Source organism: Sinohyriopsis cumingii, chromosome 15 (genome assembly GCF_028554795.1).
Source record: "Sinohyriopsis cumingii isolate HCF-2022 chromosome 15, ASM2855479v2, whole genome shotgun sequence".
Lineage (NCBI taxonomy): Eukaryota > Metazoa > Mollusca > Bivalvia > Unionida > Unionidae > Sinohyriopsis > Sinohyriopsis cumingii.
The window spans coordinates 110,761,902-110,787,977 of NC_142975.1; the positions used below are offsets into that span (position 1 = coordinate 110,761,902).

Here is a 26,076-nt window from a genome sequence, read left to right on the forward strand (position 1 = left end):
ATTTTTTAAAATTCACAGTATCCAATTCCAAATGTCATCTGTTTCAAAATCCAAGAATGCATCCTCATTGTCTGAGGCCCAAAAAAGTCTGTTTCCAGTCAGCTGACTGCCCATTTTTCATTGCTGACCCTAGCACTTTTTCCTCCAGGGTAAAAGTTTTGTTTTTATTTTAAAAAATATCATAAAATTGATTTGTGCCATGGTTCATTTTCTGCTGTGACAATAAAATCGTGATGTAGCTGACCCACATAAATAAAAAAATTGGTACCTCATGAATAAATGTGAATTTAGAGTACAAAAAAATTATCAATGATGTTATATCAGCAAAAACAAAGGCAGTCAGGTGAGACTTAGTGATCACTTTCTAAGCAGTGGTCGGCAAGATTTAGATTTGTGTTGCCTGTGAACAAAGAATGTTTTAATGGCTTGCTATTTTAAGCTATTAAGCTCACCTGGCCAAAGGCCAGATAATTTTATGGTATAGTCCTGTATCTCGTGTCTTGCATTGTGCATCCATCAACTATTTATATTTTTAATTATTTCTCAAAAACTACTGGACCAAATTTGAAGAAACGTTTACACCAGGCATTCAAGTAAAGGGACCTATAATTGACCTATGATGCTAATCTGGCATTGAAGTCGGATGAATATAGACAAACTAGAAAGAACCGCTCCAGTGGCCTAGTGGTTAGAGCATCCACCTCAGATGCGGGAGGTCATGGGTTCAGTCCCTGGCCAAGTCATACCAAAGACTTACAAAAATGGTACTAACAGCTGCCTCACTTGGCACTCAGCATTAAGAGGTTAGTGTTAGGACTGGCTGGCCTGGTGTCAGTATAATGTGACTGGGTGGGACATCATGCTACATGTCTGCGGCATGATGCTCCAGTGCTAGACATCACTGTAAGCTGCCACACTGCAGACATTGTAATGATATGATTGAAAAATTGTTAAAGCTACATTAAAAATCCAAGTCACACACACACACACAAACTAGAAAGCCTAGGAACAGCACTGGAAGAAATCTTAAGAGAAAGTATCCTTCTAACCCAAATTTCTTGGACAACTACTCTGCATTTAACTCACAGACTGATGCTAACCAGGTGAACAATCTCTGATGCACTTGGAGCTCTTGTTTATAGACATTGCCTAGTTTCAAATAGACCCTTTGTCTGCAACCCACAAACCCTGAACAGTAACCCATAAATTCATTAGATATCATTCATGCTATAATTGCATATACATGTAACAAGTTTGTTTATTTTTAATAGAGTTTTGTGCATTTCACCTTTGACCCATTCTGTACACCCATGGATAAGGTGCCAACAAAGTTGTATCACATTGGCAATGGTTATGACAACGACTACTTGTGAATTATCACCCAGCTGCTGGAAAGAAAAATTGGGGGTAGCTGGAGATTACCAGCGTATACCCAACACACAAAAGCGTTGGGAAGCTGTGAGTTTTTCTTGCTTTTGCTGTGGACCATACTACTGTATTTTGCAGAACACTTGTTTCTTGTATCCAATTAGAATGAATTAGTGAATAAAACTTACCTTTCTTGAATTTTTTTTTTAACTAAATGGCCATCATTGTAAATAGGACAGCAAATGTACAGTTCAATCTGTCCTAATGGTCACCTGGTCAAAATGGCCATTCTAATTTCCTCTCAGCAGGTAATTTTTTTTATATATATATAAATGCCCTGTGTGTTAAAGTCTGTGGTCCGGTGTTTATTAACCAGGTACAGTTTCTCACAGCCTTAAGCAGTCACTTGAGCATATCAGCAGTGACTGCTCTCAGTATTCAGATGGAATGCATGTTTGATGATGAAGAAGCCATTGTTTTAAGTAAAGAGACATAATGTGAATTCATGTTTAAAAATTTCCTATCTTGTACTTGCTGTACTTCAGTCAAAATCATATGCATATGTCAGGTTAGAAAGTGAGATGATTTTTATTCCTGCAGAAGAATATCAAAGCAACTCAGTTGTTGGATAGTGGGAAATACAGTCATGTTATCGCAGCAGTAATGGAAATTGTTTTAATGCTGTTGTGACATTTATAGTTTGATATCTTCATCTATTTGCTTGTGAATTAAAGCCGACATGCAAAAAGATCATCTTTGGGAAGAGATGCAAGTTACCTCCCTTTTCATTATTGTAACAGGTCATTAAAATTTTAGGGTATGTAATGACAGGAAAATTTTTGTTTCGTGGGTCACGATAAGAGCCTTATACAACGTCTTTTGATTTCCGATTCATCACAGGCCTCTTACTTACGCCGACTGTCTTTTGTTCCTTGCAAGATGAGCAACTGTTTAACCCAGGTATTGTTTTTGAAGCACAAACAGTTGTTTCCAAGGCCTTTGATTTTACAGGCATATATCAGCTGTTAGACTGTAGTGAAACTTGTGTCATAGTGCATAAAACAAATAAGTTGATGATAATTTAATTGACAGGATTGATTCACATGAGCTGAACACAGTAATCTTGCGTAGAACATAAATTTGGGAGCCAACTACTTATGCGTGTTATTTTGTGATTTTGTTGCATTGTGCACATGTTGTTGTAGGATTTGACTCCATTTTTCAGCACAATATAGGCTATACATGGCGGCCAGTATGGCAGAAAACCCCATAAAGAATGACTGACCCACGAGAAGCAACTGGCAAGCTTTCTCACGTACCCCCATTGGTTGAGCCTGAGATTCAAACCAATGCAGACAGAGGTGAGATGGTAGTGATCTGTAATGGTGAGTGCTTTAGACCACTCGGCAACTCAGGGCCCCGAATTGTGCACATAAAATAATCTTAACAATAATTACGATAATGCTATTCAGTTGAATGGTATTCATTCAAAAATCAATTTTGGAGAGTGAACCCCATTTACACTGATCAGCTGTGCACAAAGGCCAGTTTTGCCTTTTACCCTTGGGAGACCCTGATTGAAAGGTTTGACTGAATATGGAGTAAAATGTAAAACTTATACAACTGTATATGATATTACATTTTGCTACAGATGACAGTAACCTTGTTTCTATCGTCATTACTTGATATTAATTACAGTAAGCTCACCTGCAGAATGAATATCAACAGAAGAGAATATTCCAGAAAAAAAGATATTTATTTACTTTCCTTGAGGTGATTCAAAAGACATCAGTGATGAGTAATATTTAGACAAGCAGATTCACAGAAGGATTGTAATAAGTTACATGGCAAAGCACTAATCAGCTAGATCTCTCAGCTCCTGAACATCTTATAAAAACGGGACACAATGTATGGTGTATTCATGTTATCCATACACAGTGTTTTTCTTCTTTCTTTTTGGCTCAGACTTTTAATACCCAAATAGCTAGATCAGCCCAGTCATGCAAATCATCAAACACATGGGGGGGGGGGGGGGATTCACAGCACATGTACTCTGATATATCAAAGGTGAATAATAAATGTTTTATTTACATTTACTGTCAGCGCATTGGTAATGTAAATGAACTCTACCAATCAAATCCTATTCAGATAAAATAGGTTACCTCCTCTATCAGCATGAGTTACTTCCACTGGATAAATGTAGGGCTAAGTTTTTATTAATGGAAAAGGCAACTAATCTGAACAGTTACCTAGTCTGACAAATAGATAACTTAGTGCCGTATTTAAGTCGGACTTAAATCTCAAGCAATGAGATTACTTGATTCTAAAATTAAGCATATTGTTAAATTCTATCAATGAAACTGAGAACAGACCAATGGATTGTACGCTTTGTTAAATTCTATCAATGAAACTGAGAACAGACCATTGGATTGTACACTTTGTTAAATTCTATCAATGAAACTGAGAACAGACCATTGGATTGTACGCTTTGTTAAATTCTATCAATGAAACTGAGAACAGACCATTGGATTGTATGCTTTGTTAAATTCTATCAATGAAACTGAGAACAGACCACTGGACTGTACGCTTTGTTAAATTCTATCAATGAAACTGAGAACAGACCATTGGATTGTACGCTTTGGTTTAAGTTCAGACTTGAGTTCTGTTGGTAAATCTGGATCAAATGTTTTAATTATCAGTGATTTCTTACATGACAAGAAGAGAATTAAGGCTCATTCAGCTATGATTGATTGGTTGTGTTTTTAAGATGACTCCCCAGTTCTGTTTGGCAAACACTGGGAAGCAAATGTTGCAGATTGTCGTCACTTTGTTCTCCTGGCATTGGATACAATATTTACCATTACTATGTCATCCATGTTGCATTTTCTTTAATAATAAAATATAAATTCAATTACGATTATCATAAAGTAGCACAATTTTCTTTGTTTCTTTCTTCTGTCAGACAATTTATTTAACTGTGTGAGTGATACAAGTGCATAAAGAGCCCCCCCCCCCTCCATGAACAGTTTTAATTTTCAGTAGGTTCTTGACTCAGCCTTTTGAAACTCATTATTTGGAAATTATGAATAAAAACATGCTAACTTTAATATCAGCATTTAACTGGTCATTTTTTTTTCTTCATCTAAATCTGAATTTACTAATTTTTTATTTTAGGGTCAGTATTTTAAATACTTGATTTCAGAAAGCTCGGCAAATAGAACCAGGTGATAAAAATAGTAACCAGCTAAAATTAGAACTTGATATTCCTAACAAGAAGAAATATGAATCCATGAATAGAATGACAATCTTGGTCCAATGTTTTTGTGTTTTGATTAAAACTGTATTTATCCATGTATATGTACCCATTTGTAAATGTGTTGTGTTTTGGATAGAACTCTATGTACACATACAGAACATGCACCCATCAGCAATCAATACAGACCCAGATTTGCCGTTGCATAAAGCTCTGGTATATCAATGTCTATGCTGTTATATTAAGTATACGAGTAATACCAGAAACATATCCTCACGCTTAAACTAGGATACACTTGAAAATTATTGTTTGATTGGCTAACGACCAAAGAACTGATCATTTGGTCAAACATCTCTTGAGAATGACATCGTTTAGAATCATGGAGCCACATCTGGGTATGTGCTGTTTGCAGTCACTGTTAAAACACAAATAATTACAGTATCTCCGAGTCAGGCGACATTGTAAGTATTAAATATTGCAGCTAGGTGGCAGCTCATCCGATCCATCGCGGCAGTGAACAACTGAGTCGCAGATCTGACTACGTGGTATGCACATTTCGTTGTCTGCACATGCAACACTTCCCTCGCTACATACCAAACCAATAACTGAAATGCAAGAGAATATTGTCGCTTAATTCTTCAATCTTGACAATTGCTGTCTTGTGTTTATGTTTAAAGTTGCACATATGGCATTTTGATAACCACGCATTATTTATAATAATTAGGTCTTCTATAAGCCTGTGAATACTTATGATAATAAACCATTTATTTGGTGTAAATATGTACAGGTCTAGGCAATTGAATGATAGCAATGATATAGTATGGATCAAACAGCGTTTTTATTGAGAAGAGGTGAAATGACAGCTGCTCTGCACGTTTCAGTTCACTAAAAATTTCAAACTTTATTCCATAAATAAATATTTTTAATATGCTTTTTCATGTTGGTAGCAGTTTTTTTTATAGAATACTGAGCATGAATCGGGGATGTGAGTGTCTTAAATTTTCTTCATAAAAGTTCCGCTTTATTTCTGATTAAATTATGACGATTTTCTCAATTTTCAAAGTTTCTCAACTGCTTTATTTATGAATAAAACGTCTCCACGTATTCATTTTTAAAAGTGAAATTTGATTTTCTATTTTTTTCAACTGTCTGACCCTCTGACAAAAATATGGATATTGGCTGAAGTGTTACAAGCTGGATAATGTCAGATCTCAATTTGACAAAAAAAGTTTGAGAAATTTTATGAAACTGGGGCCAAGCACTAGTTCACTTGACATTTCAACATTTCTTTCTGAAAAAAAAGAAGATTCTAACAATTATTTTCACCTGACATTCAGCATACATCACTGATTAAAATGCAGTTATAAAATAATTAATTTCCAAAAACGGCGTCTTGCCTTGCCTGTCAGAAAGTTTTTAGACATTTATCAACTAATGTTTTGTTTTTCAACTTTTACTATGTTAGATTGTCAAAATAGAAAATGGTTTTGCGTCTTTTTCACAATCTTTACCTATGCCAAAAATAAAATAGCGTTGTCTATGGCATCATCAGATTAATGTAAAATCTCAATTTTGAGGACATATTAATTGACTTTATTAAAGTCGGGTCATGTCTCTGTTAGAACTTTACTTTCGTTTTAAAAAAGATGTACACAAAAAGAAACCTTCTAAATCATCGAGCAACTGTGTGGACATCTGGGTCTTTAAAGAAAGAATACAGAAGAAAGAACTTAAAAACAAATTGACTTGCTTGTTTAAAATTTCAGAATTACAACCCAGCAATACTGAAGTCTACTGAGATAAATATAAAACAAATTTTATAATATTGATCTAAGATAATACTTGAGATGGAATGTGACTATTTAATAAGGTCTGCTAACATTGTAGCTAATTAAACAGGCCAGCTAACATTTTAGCTATTTAAACAGTTCTGCTAAGGGGCCATCCATTTAGTACGTACGCAAAAATCTGGCAAAGCTTGACCCCTCCCTCCTCCCTGTACACATGCATACATTTTACACCCCCATCCCACCTGCGTACGTACGCTTGACGCCCCCCCCCCCGAATTTTCTATAAAACTGCATATATTTAGTCCATGCGTAAACGATCAAGGATTAATAATATTAACATGTTTAATAAAACAATTAGTCAATTAGTCCAACGACGTTGAATGTCGTGCTGTATCAAAGAAATAAGCTGCGTAACTTTAAGGGACGTCCATTAATTATGCCAACAATTTTTAGGCAATTTTTTACACCCCCCCCCCCCCTTGTCAACAACTGTCAAACTTTCAGTCCCCCCCCCCCAATAAAAGTATGTCAAAATCCCCCCCCCCCCCTTACAAACTACCAATATTTTATACGGCTGTCTTTTATGCTAAAAATAGAATTATGGAAATTAAAAGGTCTACAAATAAATTTTAATACATTTTTTTTTTACTTGTTTAACAGATTTCAAATTGACTATAACACTTTGAATTCATGAAAAAATCGAGACTTTATATTCTAACTTCTATCATCTTCCCATGGGGAAGCCAAATGTTCCTCAATTGTTATAATGGCCATAGTGGCTGATTCATTAATTTCTTCAGATTAATACCATATGTGGTTAATCTGTATACAGTCTACAATCTACACTGAATAAAAACAAAATATGATGATGCAAGACTATGACTTCCTTGGCAAGAGCTCAACCGGTTTAGGATTAAACTGGTGGGCTGTTGACGGGCGAGCGTGTGCCATACCAACGCACCGACTAATTTCCTATTTTTTAATTTATTAAATTTATTTTAAAAAATAACATTGTTGACGTCAATTTATTATTGAACTCCCCCCTCCCCCATGTCAACAATTGTCAAACTTCTTCAAACCCCCTCCCCCCATTTTGTTGACATAATTAATGGACGACCCGTAAAACGTTTGTCTAGTGTCCACTAAAATTCAAACAACGACTGAACCCAGTCGTACAGTTATGTATTAGACAAATTATCAAAGTTTCACCCACCTCCACCTACCGTTTCCTATGTGTACGTACATTATCAGTAGACCCCCCCCCCATACGTAAGCGTGTGCGTTTGGGTTAACCACTCCCCTCCCCCTCCATGCGTACGTATGAAATGGACGGCCCCTAACATTCTATATTAAAAGGTTAGCAGACATAATAGCTCAGTGACCTATATGCAATATTATACATGATAAAGCAATTTTCCTTCGGAACTGATATCTTTCAGTTTAACACTGTCCTTGTAAGACATTATTTTGTTTTGTTTTTTACTTTTCAAATTTTGAGAGAGAGAGAGAGAGAGAGAACCAGCCCCCGTAGCTTACCACAGTTGGCTTCGTCATTGCCGCTTTCACAATCGGGAAATCCATCACAAACCTTATCAGCGTCTATCAGCGCGCCAGATGTGCACTTGAACTTGGACGAGATATTCACGTCTATCAGGAACAAGTACAATTAGAACAAAAACTATTTACAGTGTACTGCATATATAGTATTAAGGTTCAATAAGTTCACTCCAATAAACTGTTTTCATTAAAGTCAAAATTACCGGGATGGAGCCACCTCCACCCAAGAAATCCCTTGGTTAATTACCTTTGTTCTTCCTAGGTGATAAATTCTTAAAGTTGTCACTTAACACTCTACTTCCTACATCAACTTTTCTGCACTACGTGCCCGACATCAAACATCACTGACTATCCTATTCTACGATATTGATAAAATATTCTCTTCAAATCAGGATTTATTTGCCTACTAATTTTTTTATTTCAAATAAAAATTTTCTAACGTAGTACCTGAGTTATTAAAATTAATTATTTTTATTTATTGTAAAAGATACGAAATTGAATAATTATAGCTTAAAACAGAATTTATGTCTTGCCCACTAAAGCAATGGATACTTAAGGAATATCTTTGTCTGGAGCAGCATCAAACGGTTAAATTTCACATGTACCTTAACAATATATTGCTTTTTTGTGTGTGTGCTTCCTTTGCTATAATGGATGGTAGACAACGCGATTCGACGACCGCTTGTTAAAGCTCTGTCGTTACAGACACTTGCTATTAACTTTAGTGAAATTACAAACATTATATTATGTGACTATCCACAATCATTTACAGAGTGTAGCATAGGGAATTACTTAATAACATGAAAGCTATTGAAATTTAATGGCATATATATATATATATATATATATATATATATATATATATATATATATATATATATATATATATATATATATATATATATACGATTACTTAGCTAACAGGATTCAAAGTGTCCTGGTGGAAATCAATTCTCAGACATTGTCAGCTCATTTCAAGAGTACCCTATGGATCACTATGATGTCTCTTTCTTTTTCTTTTGTAAATTAATAAGTTTAAAATCACCCGATTACACCTTATCTGATTCCCATGTGTGTATTAGACTGCTACATCACCAGCAAAGCAAAGCTGGAAAATAATCGATGTTGTTAAGTTTTGTCATAATTAAAGTATGTACCTAATTGTATTCCTCTATCATTCTTGGGATGATTTATTTTGTAATTGTGTCGCCACATACAGTTTTATTTAAGGTTTTTGTAAAATCACATTTCGTTTCCTTAATCAGTAGCTAATTAAGCTTTTCACCAATTTTATTCATGCTATGTTTTGATAACATTTAGATTTCCTCAGCCGCCCAATTAGCATAGATACAGAACGAGTTACATATTTAATAGAGTTGCTTCGATAGCCATTGGATGATAATATAATTCCCAAATGTCGATTCGATGTAACAAAACGAATTTTTTCATCCGAAAATTCAAGGTCTGTTATGTATTACACCGCCATGTTGGTGAAAAGGACACACTCTGTTGTTGGATGGATTACAATTAACAAGCCAATATTTGAAATTAAAAGTTCATTCCTGAATTGAAGGTGTTTTTTATTCAATTTTGCGTTCTATCCTTTAAGACATCCAAACATGGCTGGGTTTGTAAACTGTTTCAGATTAGCCTGCACATACCGTTTGAGGTAGATGTACGTTCTCGTTTGGAGTTGACATTATAGTCAGTTTTTCCTTAATTTTGATAACAGAGTTGGCAAATGTAAAATGAATGTGCTGGATCTGTCGTCAAGCTTCAAGAATCATTCACCATATTCTGACTGAACGATGTAAGAGCACAGTCTCCTAGATTTTATATACAGATACGAAGTTATCTTATGTGCCTTTCATGAAGTTAGTCTCCTCTACACCATTTGGGACATAGTTATGTCCCTTGTCAATCTATTTATTGTCTTTGCACGAGACGTTGCTCGTCATCATAATAGCTTAAAATATTATGGGAATGAAATTTCTGAATCACTCACAAAATCAAAGTGAAAGATGATACACAAATCTATATTTCTCGACCACAGTGAACGTGAAAAATATTTCAATTTGGTAAAACCGACATGATCTGTAATTACTTTTTTTTTACAAAGATGAAAATAAATGGACTTAGAGTATAACAACACACGGACTTGGATTGGGACTTTTTATTTGGGTAAGAACTGGTTCAGACATCATTGACTAAATATAACAATATTGACGAGAAAAACGAACTGGTTCAAAAAGGACTTTGCAAGAACACGTTGATTTAAATGTTTCAATTACTTATTTAAAAAATGTTCGAGAACGCTAATTTTGGTATTCATTTCAAAGTATTTTGAAAACTAAAACTTGAACACAAGATAACAAAAGTTCAACAGATACTAACTAATGAGTGATGAAAAAATATTCTCAACAAATAATTCGATGATAAATGTCGATGATAAATGTCACGCAGCACAGTATGATAATCATCATTGACTTTTACAAAATGAAAATTAAAAGAAACAAATTTGATAATGTTTTGTTAATTCTTTGTTTGATTAGTATCAGAAATTTAACTTTTAGTTTTTACTTGGTTGTGTTACCTCTTTTCAAATTACTTTTCAAAGTATTTCTCGACTCACGAAGTAAAATTCCAAATTTATTCTTTTGGACCAAAAACTATATATTAAGAAATGAAAAGGTTCAATTTGTGTGCCAAGACAATTGTCTATTTATTTACTTATCTTGATGTTAATTCTTTCATGGATGATTTCCAAATGGTTTGTCAAAATAAAGTCATTTTTATTGTTATTGTGTTGGGCATTGCTTATTTTTCCCTTTATATCCTGACCCGGTATGAAACAGAAGAACAAGATGTACACATTGCGCTGGCTTCCCAATTCATTTACCAAACAAATGTTTAATTGTTTTCTGTCTCTTCTTTGATTTCTTCAGTGTTTGGTTTGCTTTTTAATCACCTGCAATTAGCCTATCAAAGATATTAAGCTACTATTTATGTTTGGTGCACGATCTGTTTTTCATTGCAAAAGGCATATAATAACCCGATTCTCTTGAACATATTTTAAAACTATTATTCAAGTTATTTTTGTGTGTTCACGTCTTCGCATTTAACAGTTTTTGTTTGCGTTCTTCTCTTTTTCTGCAAGCAGTATGTGGTTTATATTTTTGTGACACAGCCTTATTTCTGGGAGAGACCTACCGCTCTCCAACATTATCAGATTTACAGGTGACTGTTTTGTAACATCTCGATGTTTCAATCTCTCGAAGAAATTTAATGTTCTACTCCTTCATGCTTTGCAGCAAGTTATTTTCAAATATTTACTTTGTGACAAGTTTTTTATATTTATTTTATTTTTGTTTCAAACACATTTGTACTAGATTTATATTTCTCGAATATGTCGTTAACGCAACATTAACATTTTGTCAATTGTTTTGATTCCATTATTGCATGTAACTCGCAATATCATTTTGTTGTGAGGGATATTTATTTGGTAAAAATTATGCTAATTGTTTTCGCTGTTTATTGTCTCCAACCTAATTACTATGTATTTTGTCAACGGACTCGTCGTGACTTTATATCAACATTGTAAGTTCCTTGTTTAATACAATCTGATGATCTGATCACGATAGCTTTTCAAAATTAAACAGACAAGTGTTATGGTCTTCAGGCCTTATTATTAACGGACTCGTCGTGACTTTATATCAACATTGTAAGTTCCTTGTTTAATACAATCTGATGATCTGATCACGATAGCTTTTCAATATTAAACAGACAAGTGTTATGGTCTTCAGGCCTTATTATTAACGGACTCGTCGTGACTTTATATCAACATTGTAAGTTCCTTGTTTAATACAATCTGATGATCTGATCACGATAGCTTTTCAAAATTAAACAGACAAGTGTTATGGTCTTCAGGCCTTATTATTAACAGACAAGTGTTATGGTCTTCAGGCCTTATTATTAACAGACAAGTGTTATGGTCTTCAGGCCTTATTATTAACAGACAAGTGTTATGGTCTTCAGGCCTTATTATTAACAGACAAGTGTTATGGTCTTCAGGCCTTATTATTAACAGACAAGTGTTATGGTCTTCAGGCCTTATTATTAACAGCTGTCTTCTTAACACCGTTACATTTTATCCTCACATTATTTCCTATCTTGAATTAATAGATATTACTTGCTCAATAATTCCACCGTATACATCACTGAAATTTACTGTCACTCTAGTTTACAAAAGATGAGTTGTACGATTTGTTTTATAGGATACTCATGTATATCCACATGTTCACGCATTTTCACCATGTCCTACTATGATTATGTTATTTTTCCAAACAAAACAAGTACATCTGCACCAGTATACACATATTTCACGTTTTCAGGAGCCGCTCCGTTGGCCTAGCGGTTAGAGCGTCCATCCCAAATGCTGGAGGTCGTGGGTTCGAACCCCGGCCGAGTCATACCAAAGACTTATAAAAATGGTACTAACAGCTGCCTCGCTAGGCGCTCAGCACCAAGAGGTTAGTGTTAGGACTGGTCGACCTGTTGTCAGGATAATGTGACTGGGTGTGACATTTGGTGCCTATTATCACCGATTTGCTACCATGTGGTATATTTCTTCATCCAAGGTTTTGAAGGAAACGGATTCTTATGCTGATTGTTTTAGTTTAACACCTAAATGCATCTTGAGATTTGTCTATTGAATCACGTAATTTGTTTTGCCATAAAATGCACGCATAAAGTGTTGATCTTTGATAGCACTCCTCAATTAATTGCTTTCGAAGTTCAGGCATTTCCTCGTGAGCTGGTATCATCTTTTCAGGTACTATAGTCTGAGTATACCTTTCCGTTTGTTTGTACCCCTCTTCCGATTTAAAAAACGAAAATCACAAATGATATAAAAAGGTTGACAGAACTTAATCAGTTCATTTATTGATTTATAATTTCAAACCTGATTATGCTCAGGTGGGACCCTAACACTGTTTTCATTTGTGTTTCACTCCGAACGGAAGTTTTCAGTGTAAATGACGACACTGTTTGCAAGTCATTTCCGGTTCATGGACAAGTCCATTTTCAGCGAAGGGCTGTATACACGAATACACATGTATGTACATAGAAGGAAAACACTACGTCGTCTGCTTCCGATCTTTTTACAATGTCAAATTAAGCAAAGGAAACTAATGACAACTACAAATTTGCCTTTCACGTGGATTTAGATGGCGCTCTACAGTTTCGTATTTTGCATAGGTTAGAATTTTAAAGAAAAAGAATTTCTCCGTGTGTTCTCGCTGGTTATACTGGCTATTTAAAAAACAAAAAGAAATTTGATATCTTAGGTATTATTCAAAGAACGTTTAATTCCCTTTATTCTGGTGAATGATTGATGGGTGTATTTATGGGTTGTAGAGTCTACAGCTTGGCCTTATTCCAGATGCGCACCTTTCAAAACATTGCTACTTCCACTTGGTCTTTTTCACTTCATGGACTTCAAAGGTAAATTGTAAAAAAGAGCCGATAACTTTTTTTTAAAAACACATTTTATGTATTTGGTAATTCATCCATTGTACTTTCAGAAGCTGGTATTGTCTAGTTGGGCAAAATTCATTTTCCCTATTTTAATAGGTGCTAAAGATAGTGTACTTTAGACTAATTTATGCTGAACTTTTAACACAAAGGAGTAGTCATTTTAGTTAGCAGTGTGTTTAGCTCATGTACAATTTCTGTAAGTACAATGTCCAAAGAAATGTCAGTCACATTACACCAAAGTAGCATAGAGGTATGCCAACATTATCTATAATGTGCATATTTCAAATGCAAACAACTTAACCTTACGTCACTCTCTCAAAAGTACATAATAACTGATGAGCGCCCCCATGTACATCATGTAAAGGGATTTAACTCTAAACTCTCAACATTATGGTAATTTACAGAATTATTCGACATTTACCGAATAGGATGAACTACGTCACAATGTTGTCTGAGGAAATCAACTCGCCCATTGTGTACGCAACATGGCGCCGTGTTAGGATGTAAAGTCCGTTAAGCATGAAAAAAGAGCAGAGAATGCTAGTGTTAGGGCCACTCTGGTCACATTCGGGTTAGAAAGTATAAATCAATGAATGAATTGACTAAGGTCTTTGCGCTTTGTATCACATTGAAAATTTTCATTTTTGAAATCGGGGGGGGGGGGGGGGGGGTTTACAAACAAACCGGGAGGCATATTAAGACTATAATTGATAAGCCTTGAAATAGCATTGTGCTAGTTTGGTGAATCTAAACCAACAGCTTAAATGAATCCCTTGCACATCAATCAGGTCATATTGTACTGTTTCGTATCTTTTTTAATATAATCAATTCATCACACAGCCATCTAAATCCTACGTACGGAAAGTGTTAAGTCATAACCGAGTCATATAAATTGTTGGCGTTATATACTTTTTAAAAAAAAAGAACCGTCTTTGGTTGGATCAAATTCTTTCAATACTACTTATTAGCATGTCAAAACCTAGTGTTAATCCATTTTCTATCTTTAAGCCAATATCACCATTTTCTCTACATCTCTGCATGATTTGTAGTCTCTAACTCTACTGATCTCATCCATAGACATGCAATCTTTTTTTATTCTGGAACTTTGTAATAGTAGCATGGGTCAAACTTGTGTTTCACAGGTGATGATCTAAACGTTTCAAAAATATCTCATAACATTAACAAGTCCTAACTGTGAAGATCACGTTTTTTTTAAAATACCTTTTTGTCCTAATTGGCTTCTCTATTGGAGAGAGACACCGCTATTTAACATCTTGTGACTCCTCAGAGATTTTAAATTCATGTAAGTGAGACACTTTTGTATATTTCTCAGCATGATCCGAGAAGACAATCCGATTAAGACTGAGCTACATGCGTCCCCTTATTTACCTGCTTTACACACGTCACGTTTTCAACAGTGTAGATCTGGATATGTCAATGCATCAACCGCATACAGATTAGCGTCACGTTCGCTCTTTGAATCATCCAAATAAGCAGCTATGTATAAACAATGATGGCACGTGATGACTGACATCTTGCATTGGAGTATTTAAAAAAATACGTGTAACCCTGCATTACAACCATATATGGTATATTGTCATTAAATATTTTAATCAATAAATTCTTAAATAAAATGAAGTTCAGAGAGTTTTGGTACTATGCAGATTATCAAATTCAGGCTTCATCATAAATCTACTCACGGGACACTACATCCACTGGTATTGTCGTCCTCTGGGTAACCTCTAGATTGCTTGACCGACCTGCGAAATTATGAAGGTAAAAATGAAGGATAAACAAATTTAGACTGACGATTTTTAAATACAGTTTATACATCTTAACTTCATTTCATTGATTTGCTATCATAACTGTCATTAATATGAACATAACGTAGATTTGTTGGTAATAATCATTAAATATGAGAACATTAAAAGATGAACTCTTTTTACAATATACTTACTATAATTTGGCTTTGAAAGGGTAATTCTTTAGCACTGTAAATATTATAATTTAGCTTATATCATTTTGAATGGTATGTATTATATTTTTATCTTTAAAAGGTTTACTCGTTTTGCAAGGTAAATATTATAATTTAGCAAATGCAATACATAAATTTCCAATATCAACAGTCCTAACAGTGTCAAAGTGACACATGTAATAACATTTTTTTTTAATACAATATCATGTCATTTGTTAAGCAATGCTTTGATTCTGTATAAAACTGGTCATTTGCTCCAAATATGCGTAATTAGGTAAAAAGTCCAAAAAAAGCAAAAAGAAACTTTTATCACCGGACTCTCCCACTCAACTTCATGCGTGTATTTATGAAGTGAGAAAAAATATTCTGCAGCCATCAAAAAGTGTTGGAATTCGTTACTTTTCATTTCGATAAATTGTGTACAAAAATAATGTGGTTACAAAAACGTCCAAGAAAAGTATTTGTGAAAAGACACTTAAAACGGAAAACATCCAAGATAATGATAAATGACTAAAATATGATGCATTATTTCATCAAGATCAAACGTACAACATGAGATGGTTTTCTGTGGTACCAACATAAGGTAATGTCAAACTTTATTTAGGATCCACTGCTAAGAAGGGTCTAATAAAATACGTCTTTATAGGTTCCGTCATCAATCGTTAGATGTGCTTTCGCTTAGTGTGGTTGCTAGATGTATCGCGATGTCATTTCCGCAAATAAAGATTAGATGTGAATGTGCCCTTTCTCATATTTGCTGCATGCTGTAATTCTGTCGTGTACAATATTTGAAACTAAATGTACATTCGTGCCTGGAAGATTTTCATTTATTCGATTTTACATCTCATCTTTAGGAAACTGAACTTATGTTGCTGCACAGACGGTTTGATTTCAAAGTCATCTTTGCTTTGAGATGACATTGACGTCAAATTTGCGTTGATTTTGATGAAAAAGATTGGTAAATCAAAACTTACTGTGCCATATCTGCTCGTCCAAACATTTCATTTTTTTATTATTAAAAAAATATATTTTCTCGTACATTTTTGAGTATTCCCCCCAAAATTAGTTGCAAAAACACACTTTTGAAAAATGAGGCAAATTTCGAAAGAATCAAGCTAAACAATTCATAAACTTTACCGTGATCGATTAGATTAAAGTAAAAGGCAATTTTATATTTACCCAAACATGTAACTTTATCTGCAATCTACATTATCTACATGTGTTTTAATATCAGAATTTGGTCCCACTTTGAGATGCGTATACCCTATAAACTGTTCTGTCAGTAAGTTCACTGGCCATTCAGTTCGTCTGCGTTCATACTTCTTGTAAACGCGAAAGCTCTGCAACCCTTACACATAACTGTATGACACTGGATCAGTGATTTGCCCTTGACAAGATGATGTGCGTTTTTAATGTTTCATCCTTTCCGATGAAAGTTTACTGGGTTTTGCGGAATTGTTGCCTTTTTCTATTATTGAAATATATCCATCACAGCAGATCATTGTAAGCAGAACAACTTAGAAACCATTCAACATATTCAAATTCCATTTTGTGTTTACATTGTCGCATAGATTCATATGTTCTATTTATTAGTTTTATGTCGCGAGCTCCATGTTGGAAATTGTATTTGCCTCCTACACTTAGCTTCATATTTTCATATGGGGTGTTGCTTGTAACCGTCATAGCTTAAAAGAATTCAACATATTAAGATAAAATTTGGCACGAACATTATCTCATCGACTTAAATGTAGTTTATATGGATTTGTCTAATTTGACTCAGTCTGGACAGAGTTATGGCTCTTGACAACTAATTTTATGTCTTCACATGTGATGTGGTTTGTAACCCGGCAGAGCTCAATAACCATTCAACATACTGTAATGTCGTTGTTGTTGTTGTTGTGGGGTTTAACGCCATTTTTCAGCACACGATAGGCTATACATGGCGGCCAGTATTAATGGTGGAGGAAGAACCCGGGAAAACACCGGAAAGAACCACCGACCCACGAGAAGCTACTGGCAAGCTTTCTCACATATCCACATTGGCTGAATCCTAGACTCGAACCGCCGCAGACAGAGGTGAGATGGCATTGATCCGTAACGAAGAGCGCTTTAGACCACTCGGCCCCTCGGGGCCCCCATCTAATGTCGTAGGTTATTAATATTGTCCCAGACATACTTGTGTCATAAATGATTTATCTATGGTCTAAATGAGTTTGGTCAGAGAGTTATGCCCCTTGTCGAATAAATTCTTGTCTTCACATGGAAACTAACTTGAAATGTTGACCGCAATCAGCATAGCTCAAGAACTTTTCAACATATTCTGGTGAAATTTGGTAAAAACATTGTTTCATATATATCATATGGGTATACGAAGTTTTGTGGTTGTGTCAAGTCTTTATTGGGTTTGTTTCGTCTACATCATTTCATACAGAGTTATGGCCTTTGTAAATCAGCTTGAATCATATCTTTACGTGGGATATTGATTGCAACCAGCATGACCCACGAACTGTTCTATATATTTAATGAAATTTAAGGTGAACATTGTTTATTACATTCAGATGTGTGTGTTACGAAATTTGTCGCCGCTATTCCATTTAGGACAGGGTTATGACCCTTGTCTATGACCTTCATATGTTTAGACGGAATTTTCCATGTACCTAAGAGACTTTGAAAGAGTTTGATTTCAAGCATTCAAACTCATCATTTTGCGGAAGTATGGTCGCTGAATATAAAAATTTTCTCCTAATTTTCACTTCCATGCACAAGTTTCTCTTTGTAAGACCTTACCGAGCCAGATGGTGCCCATCACTGTCGGTCCTAGTCTATATGCAGTGCGTATATAACCACCAAACAAGACATAAAACGTTAGCATTTGTTGACCAAATGCACTTAGAAAATTCTACAAAGTGTACCAGGTCTCGCAGAAAAGTTTGTCGCAAGAGCAGACTTTTCTGCCGGGAGTTTGGGCCTGTATGGGACCTTATCCCAGTAAATTTTACTCTAGATTAATTTATCCCCGAATGAAGAAAGATTCTAGGGTAAATTTTCCTATAGGGAATAGCTGGTTTATTATTATTATTTTCCCCAAAAGCAGAATCTCTCCGCAGCAGATTGTACTATGATGCATATTGCGCACCAAACATTTCCAAGAAATGTATCAATCAATAATGGTAAAATATAAGGAATGCAGATTTGTTCGGGCTGACTTATGGAATATTGTCGTGTTGGAGAAATTTTGGCATAACTGTGAGGGACGGGGGATAATCCAAGAAGGATTTTTTTATCCCCGAGAGAAATATACTCTAGAATAGTCTTTCTGCCGCTAAAAATATTCTTGAGGAGAATTTTCGAGACAAAAATATACTTAAACGCATTTATTTGTTGTTGCATGTTGTAATTTTTGGCCTGTATTTTAACATCGGGGAAACAATTTCTCTAAACTGTTTTTTCGCCTTGAAGAGAAAATGTTTGTTTTCACATGGAAATTTTGAATGTAGACTGAAATCAGTATAACTCTATAACTATTCAATATATTCTGGGGAATTTGTTATAATTTTTGGCCTGTATTTTAACATCGGGGAAACAATTTCTCTAGACTGTTTTTTCGCCTTGAAGAGAAAATGTTTGTTTTCACATGGAAATTTTGAATGTAGACTGAAATCAGTATAACTCTATAACTATTCAATATATTCTGGGGAATTTGTTATAAACAATATTTCATAGATGCCATATGAATATATGAAGTTAACTATCTGGGTCTTTTAATGGGTTTTGTTTCGTCTACATCATATTAGACAGAGTTGTGGCCCTTGTGAATCAACTTCATATCTTTACGTGGAATTATTGCGTGTAATCAGCATGGCCCAAGAACTATTAAATATATTTGATGCAATTTTAGGTGAGCCATGTTTATCAAATCCGGATTTGCATTTTATGAAATTAGTCTACTTAATTTTTGGATAGAGTTATGACCCTTGCCTGCCCTTGGAGAAAACAGCTAGATGTGGTCTTTCACCTAAAGAATAAGGCTCTTATGGGAGGGAAAGATTGCTCTACGAAAGCGTTTTCACCGAGAATAAAATGCACTGGATGTTGTGCGATTGGGATGAGGATGGGGTATTTGATTAGGACTATGATGTTAGTGAACCTGCATAGGCCAATGGCCAGCCTCGTTTTGACTTGTCGTTTCAGTCCTATTGCATTGAATTTGTTTTACAAATCAAGTTAGGGATACATGTGCTATTTCTGTTGGCGCAAGGCTTGCAATTTTTGTGTTGTTCATTACATTTACAAATTCCGTGAAATAGTAAGCAACAATAGCAAATATCAACCACCGGAGGAGCAGTTTGGTATCTCAGCTGAAACTATTTTTGAAAGTTGAAGAGTACTCTGTGTGTGTGTGTGTGTGTGTGTGTGTGTGTGTGTGTGTGTGTGTGTGTGTGTGAGTTGGATTTTTAACGTAGCTTTAACAATTTTTCAGTCATATAGCTACGATGTCTGTCGGCAGTGTGGCAGTTTATAGTGACGATTCGCACTGGGGCATCATGCTGTTGACAAGTAGCATGATGTCCCACCCAGTCATAATATCCTTACACCAGGCCGACCAGTCCTAACACTAACCTCTTAATGCTGAGCGCCTGCTGTTAGTACCATTTTTTAAGTCATTGCCATGACTCGGCCAGGATTCGAACCCGCGACCTCCCGCATTCGAGAGAAACGCTCTAACCACTAGATCACCGGAGTGGATTGCAGAGTAGCATTTTGCAAAGATATGTGTCGCCTCTTGCATGTTCTACCAACAAATAGTAATCCGGCTCTTTTTGTTTTAGTTCAAGGGATTTTAAGTTTTTGGAGGCAGGTTAGAGGACGAGTGGTAAAGAATTTTACTTTAAAAAAGTAGTAATGAATAATGATATCACTGATATTTGCCATTGCTTTACGTTAACATTCTACTTGTACTATTGTCCGAAACCTTAAACACCAACTAAACTTACCAACAGCAATATTCATCTCCTTTTTTCTCCACCCTATTCTCTGGCCTAACCATCCCCGACAGGTGTATCGACCTGACATATTCGCCGTCGCGTCATGCAGTATGAGACGGCTGAACTGACCGGAAAAGGACTTTTCTGTGTATGTTCTGAAGAAAAGTGGCATCAAGATGAGTTAAGTTATGAAAATTTAAATCAGACTTCAGTTTTTATTGGTAATTGAACAGACCTCAATAGTCCGCAAGATAAGCCTGCGATAGACAGTGTAACACACACACGCACAGAGAGAGAGAGAGAGAGAGAAACACACACACACACACACACACACCGCCCTTTGAAACATCTTCGCCTTGTAAGTGAAAAAAAGCGGGGGCACAGTAACCCTTACAGAAAGATAATTCAAACCGATTCATCCTAAATCTTCATGGAGTTTCTGAAGAAGAAGAGGTCTTAACATGATGTACACTGTAATGAAATATTACCCCAAAAGTGTGACACAGTCCATGGAAGCTAGAATAACGGCTCCCGTCAACTTTTTTTCAATGTCATAATTAAGGACTTTATCACCATCGATTTATTGTAGCATTACTATTCAGTTTGAATAAAACTTTAGGAGGTTGTTGTCTTTGAAAAAGTAAATTTCTGACCTACAAAGTGCACGAAAAACCATTGACCTTACGTAGCAAATTGAAATCCAAGTTTCAGCTTTAGTTTGGCGATGTCGTAGACCTTGAGATCTGTAAATAGCTAGATCATAGTATTGTTCTCGTGTGTCGAAATCCCATGCAGAACAAACGAGACAAAATGGGACTATCTGAGCATATCATCTACATTAGTAAATTATAACGTCCGGTAAGTTGCTATGGTAAATTATAACGTCCGGCAACTTGCTATGGTAAATTATAACGTCCGGTAACTTGCTATGGTAAATTATAACGTCCGGTAACTTGCTATGGTAAATTATAACGTCCGGTAACTTGCTATGGTAAATTATAATGTCCGGCAACTTGCTAACTCATCACGTAATTTGCCTTGTGTCTCATGGTCGTAAGATAAGAATCATGCGAACATTGCTACCGATGCATTGCAAAACATATTCCCATTGTGAACAACGGCCACGCCAGCAGGGAAAAGTTAATAGTAAAACTATTTAAATTATACGTATTAAAATTATTAGACAATTCAGTTTTCGTTTAGTGGCAATGAATATAATCATTTACAGCATTGTTGAAGAGTTGTTATTCTACCGAGAGGAGGAAACCCACTATGAGGTGTGTATTGACTATAAACAGTTCATTGTATCGGACAGATCGAGACTATTACGACACATTTTAAATGAAATTTTAAAAAGAATATGTTCCGGCAAAACTTACTTACATGAGGTAATCTCCTTGTAAACGACGAACAACTTTTGTATTAAAGCATGTTGTCAAATAGGTTGTATTCTTGTGAAAGGTTTCTTTTCTCACTTTATTAATTTTAGATGATTATAAATGATTTATTTCTTTTAAAATTTGTTTAACGTGAATCACTATTTCTATGTTGTTTTATATTGCTAGGTTTTTTGCCTATCTATTTATAACCATGTGTATCACGTATGGACAACATTATAAGGTATAAATTCAAAACGGTGTGTGTGTGTGTGTGTGTGTGTGTGTGTGTGTGTGTGTGTGATTTGGATTTTTAACGTAGCTTTAAAAAAAACTCAGTCATATCGCTACGATGTCTGCAGTGTGACAGTTTTATAGTGATGTCTAGCACTGGGGCATCATGCTGCAGACATGTAGCATGATGTCCCACCCAGTCACATTATCCTGACACAAGGCCGATCAGTCCTAACACTAACCTCTTAATGCTGAGCGCCAAGCGAGGCAGCTGTTAGTACCATTTTTGTAAGTCTTTGGTATGACTCGGCCGGGATCGAACCCACGACCTCCCGCATCAGAGGCGGGCGATCTAACCACTAGGTCACCGGAGCGGTCAAAATACTCTTTTGCGTGTATCCAATCAAAGCAGCTGTTACGCAGATACGCTACCGACGTGCTGGGTCCGCCTATTTGACAGAGATAGACTAATGAGAATGCGCCAGTCACTTGCGGCATTCAGAATAAGCAGATTCACTTACACCTGTCTCAGGTAGGACTACAATTATTATTCACATGTCAGGTAAGATCTGCTCCTCAATAAATGTTCTGTCTGTCCACCCAAAATTCATTTATATCAAATGTGTGATTTACAATCACGGCGCTTATGATCTATGTGCTAAATCTTTGAGTGAAAACGTGGTATTAATAGGTGAAGTTGTCTTGTTCAATATACACATTTTTACAATCGAAGTGGGTAGGGATATCTGTAAGAAGAAACATAAAGAAAAAACGAATTGAATGTAAAAGACAGAATCGTGTCACAAAAATAGTTTTCATATCTTTAACAGTGATATGTACAATAATAAATTTTATTATATGCTCATTTTTTCCCCCGTTAACTTTACAATGTCAAAATCGTTCAATATTACCCGATACTGAACTCGCGCGACAATACCCATATTGCAGTCACGTGCATAAAGGAACTACTTTCTATTGTAAGCAAACAATGGACGCAGACGCCAGCTCTTTTGATTTGTACACAAATCATGTACACTCGCGTAAGAGGCTCTTTACCTTGTAGTTGTTTAAATTTGTTTCTGAATGAACTAAAACAGATGTCTCATGGACTGCCACATACCAGCTGTTTTGGCACATTCCGCGTTGATACAATGTTTCGAATTTAGGCTAGCTACAGTATACAACAGACGCAAGAACAGGTCCTTACAAATAACATACAAGTGACAAGTCATATACTCTCTTCTTCAGCTGGTGATAAGAATGACAAAATAAAATATACTTACAGTTTTACATCCTGAATTTTCTCAAAATGTACTTTCTTAATTCTGCAAATCCGAATTACATGAGCCATGTCATAGGTTTTCAATCTGGATTACACATTTCGAAATTGTGCTGTAATTTCGATGATAAGTGCAATTGCATCCTCCTTACTGCACTCAAAATGAAATAAGCATTACATTCGATAGCGTCTTTTTGATAATTGCAATTGAAAGACTTCATATTTTTCCCACATTATGATTTCAAACATTCAATGACAGAAACAGAAACACATTTGCAGATGTAAACACGCTTCTCCCGCGCCGCTTCAATCCGATGTATTTCATGTATAATTTGCAGAGATGAATCCAGTCCAAAATCACAAACTTTCGTCGAATCGAAACAAAATACCAAAATATATTCATTCCAGATCAAATGGAAAAGTTGTTGCAATGCACATTCATTCACAATATGACTGCAAATTTCAATTTTAACTAGACACGCCATTTTCTGTCGAAAGTTATGTCTAGCGCGCGACAAAGTTCAAATTTATCTGGGCGGAGTTATGTGCACATTAATAATGATGTTATTGTGTAATGACAAATCTGCGCTTGTGTATTTAATTTGGAATACGGCATTCATTCATTTACGTTGTTTCTTGTAGTGTATTGTGTTTATATAATTAAACCGTAGGTAGAATAAAAATTGATCATATAATAAAAAGGTTACTGCATTTGTATGGGAAAATATGAATTCGTTGTGTCGGAAGGATATACTGCACTCCCAAGTTCGTGCAGTATTCCATCCCAAACTCGTTCATATTTTCCCATACAAATGCAGTAACCTATAAACCTTTCACAGTGAAGGATTTAAAGAATGACATATCTTACTTTACGACGATAGTCCCAAAATTACTGCTTTAATATGTCTGACAAGTTTAACTTCTATCCTGACATATATAACGACTTGTTAGTATTGTTCGTGGTTGTTGTTGTATATTCTTTTGAGTTTAACGCCATTTTAAGCATAATATAGGCTATACATTTCGTCTAGTATAACTGGTAGAGGAAGAAAACACAGGCAAGAACCATCGACCCACGAGAAGCTACTGGCAAGCTTTCTCATACACCCACATTAGACAAGCCCGAGACTCGAACCCACACGGACAACGGTGAGATGGCAGTGATCGGTAAAGTCGAGCCGTTTAGACCACTCGGCCACGCCGGACCCTCGTTGCTTACTGTTGAAATATACCATTAAGCAGTGTGTGGGGAACATGCTGATTGACGCCTGTTGGTGGGCAGAGCTGCGATATTTGTTTTTCTTTTATTTAATTTCACTTTCTTTTGTCTAAATCTTATTAATTTTACAAGGATACTGAATATATAAAAATATACATTGTTTTACCTATTACTGCCGTTTTCTTCGATGCGTCTTAAATTTGGTCCATACCAGCTCAGTCGTGGATTTTCAGAGACACCCACACATGACCCATCGCATGTGATGATGATGTCATCGCCCTCATTTATGTTGATTTGTCGTAGCTCGGTTTCAATCCCTTGGTACCAGAAGCGGAGATCAAATGGCTTGATTTCGCACTTGGGAGTCTCACACCTGTTTCCATTTCTAAGCTGTGCACCTAAAAATGAAAGCTTTTCTTCAAAAATTTACATCTGGCTTCTACTAATTCAACCACATGACGAGTTTTGATAACCTGTATGCTCGAATAAAAATGGGTTCAATTTTTGGAATATGAGCGCACGCTCTCAAGTATCTGCCAAACCTGTCATCCATGAAAAGGTTGAGTTTCTGTTGTTTTAAATTCTACAGCAATTTCGTCTAACTTAACTAAAACATGTAGCACATAACCAAATACGGCTAACGTTCTCTTACTTCTTTAACTTGTTTGGATTCATTTCTCAGAAATAACTTGTGCAAAGAACCGTGATTTTATATGAAACCTCAACCTAATTGCTCTAAAAGTTCAAGAAACAATCATGCCATAAAGAATCCGACATAGTTACAGCTATTCTTTTCTTTTCGCCTTCCACTGAATTTGAATACATGTATATATATATATATATATATATATATATATATATATATATATATATATATATATATATATATATATATATATATATATATATATATATATATATATATATGTTTTCATACATACCGGTGCATTGTCAGTTTGTGTATGTGCACCATATTGCAAACCCAGAACTTGTTTCTCTACAATATTTATTTTCGCTGATTTTGCATTTTGCAGGAGAGTTGCATCCGCAAAATGTTATCAGTAGTAAATAGGGATACTATAGCGACAATGGGAATTAGCATTACAGACCCCCCCTGGGAACATATAGCGACAATGGAAGTTTAACATGGAGAAAAATCGTGGGACTGTTGAGCGACAAGGGAAATTAACATGGAGAAAAATCGCGGGACTGTTGAGCGTCAAGGGGAATTGAACATGGGAATAGGGGACTGTATAGCGTCAAAGGAATTTAAACAGGGTGGGACTGTATAGCGTCAAGGGAATTTAAACAGGGTGGGACTGTATAGCGTCAAGGGAAATTGAACACGGGGAAAAATTGCTGGGTCACTCTAGGGACAAGGGGAATTGAACATGGGAATAGAGTGTGGGTCTGTCTAGGGACTAGGGGAATTTAACATGTGGAAATTGAACATGGTGGGTCTGTATAGCGTCAAGGGGAATTGAACATGGTGGGATTGTCTAGGG

General features: G+C 35.6%; 1 protein-coding gene across 1 annotated transcript in view; it reads right to left on the bottom strand.

Annotated features, from left to right (window-relative positions):
* Positions 1-3,105: 3,105 nt before the first annotated feature.
* Positions 3,106-26,076, bottom strand: part of LOC149782476 (uncharacterized) — a 38,766-nt gene continuing 15,795 nt past the window's right edge. Inside the window, exons 2-6 of the mRNA XM_089933900.1 lie at positions 24,738-24,969; positions 20,473-20,618; positions 15,204-15,263; positions 7,948-8,058; positions 3,106-5,226 (exon numbers count right to left, since the gene is read on the bottom strand). Of these exons, the coding sequence (XP_089790026.1) occupies positions 5,090-5,226; positions 7,948-8,058; positions 15,204-15,263; positions 20,473-20,618; positions 24,738-24,969 (686 nt within the window). The 3' untranslated portion in view covers positions 3,106-5,089. The remainder of the gene's footprint in view (positions 5,227-7,947; positions 8,059-15,203; positions 15,264-20,472; positions 20,619-24,737; positions 24,970-26,076) is intronic.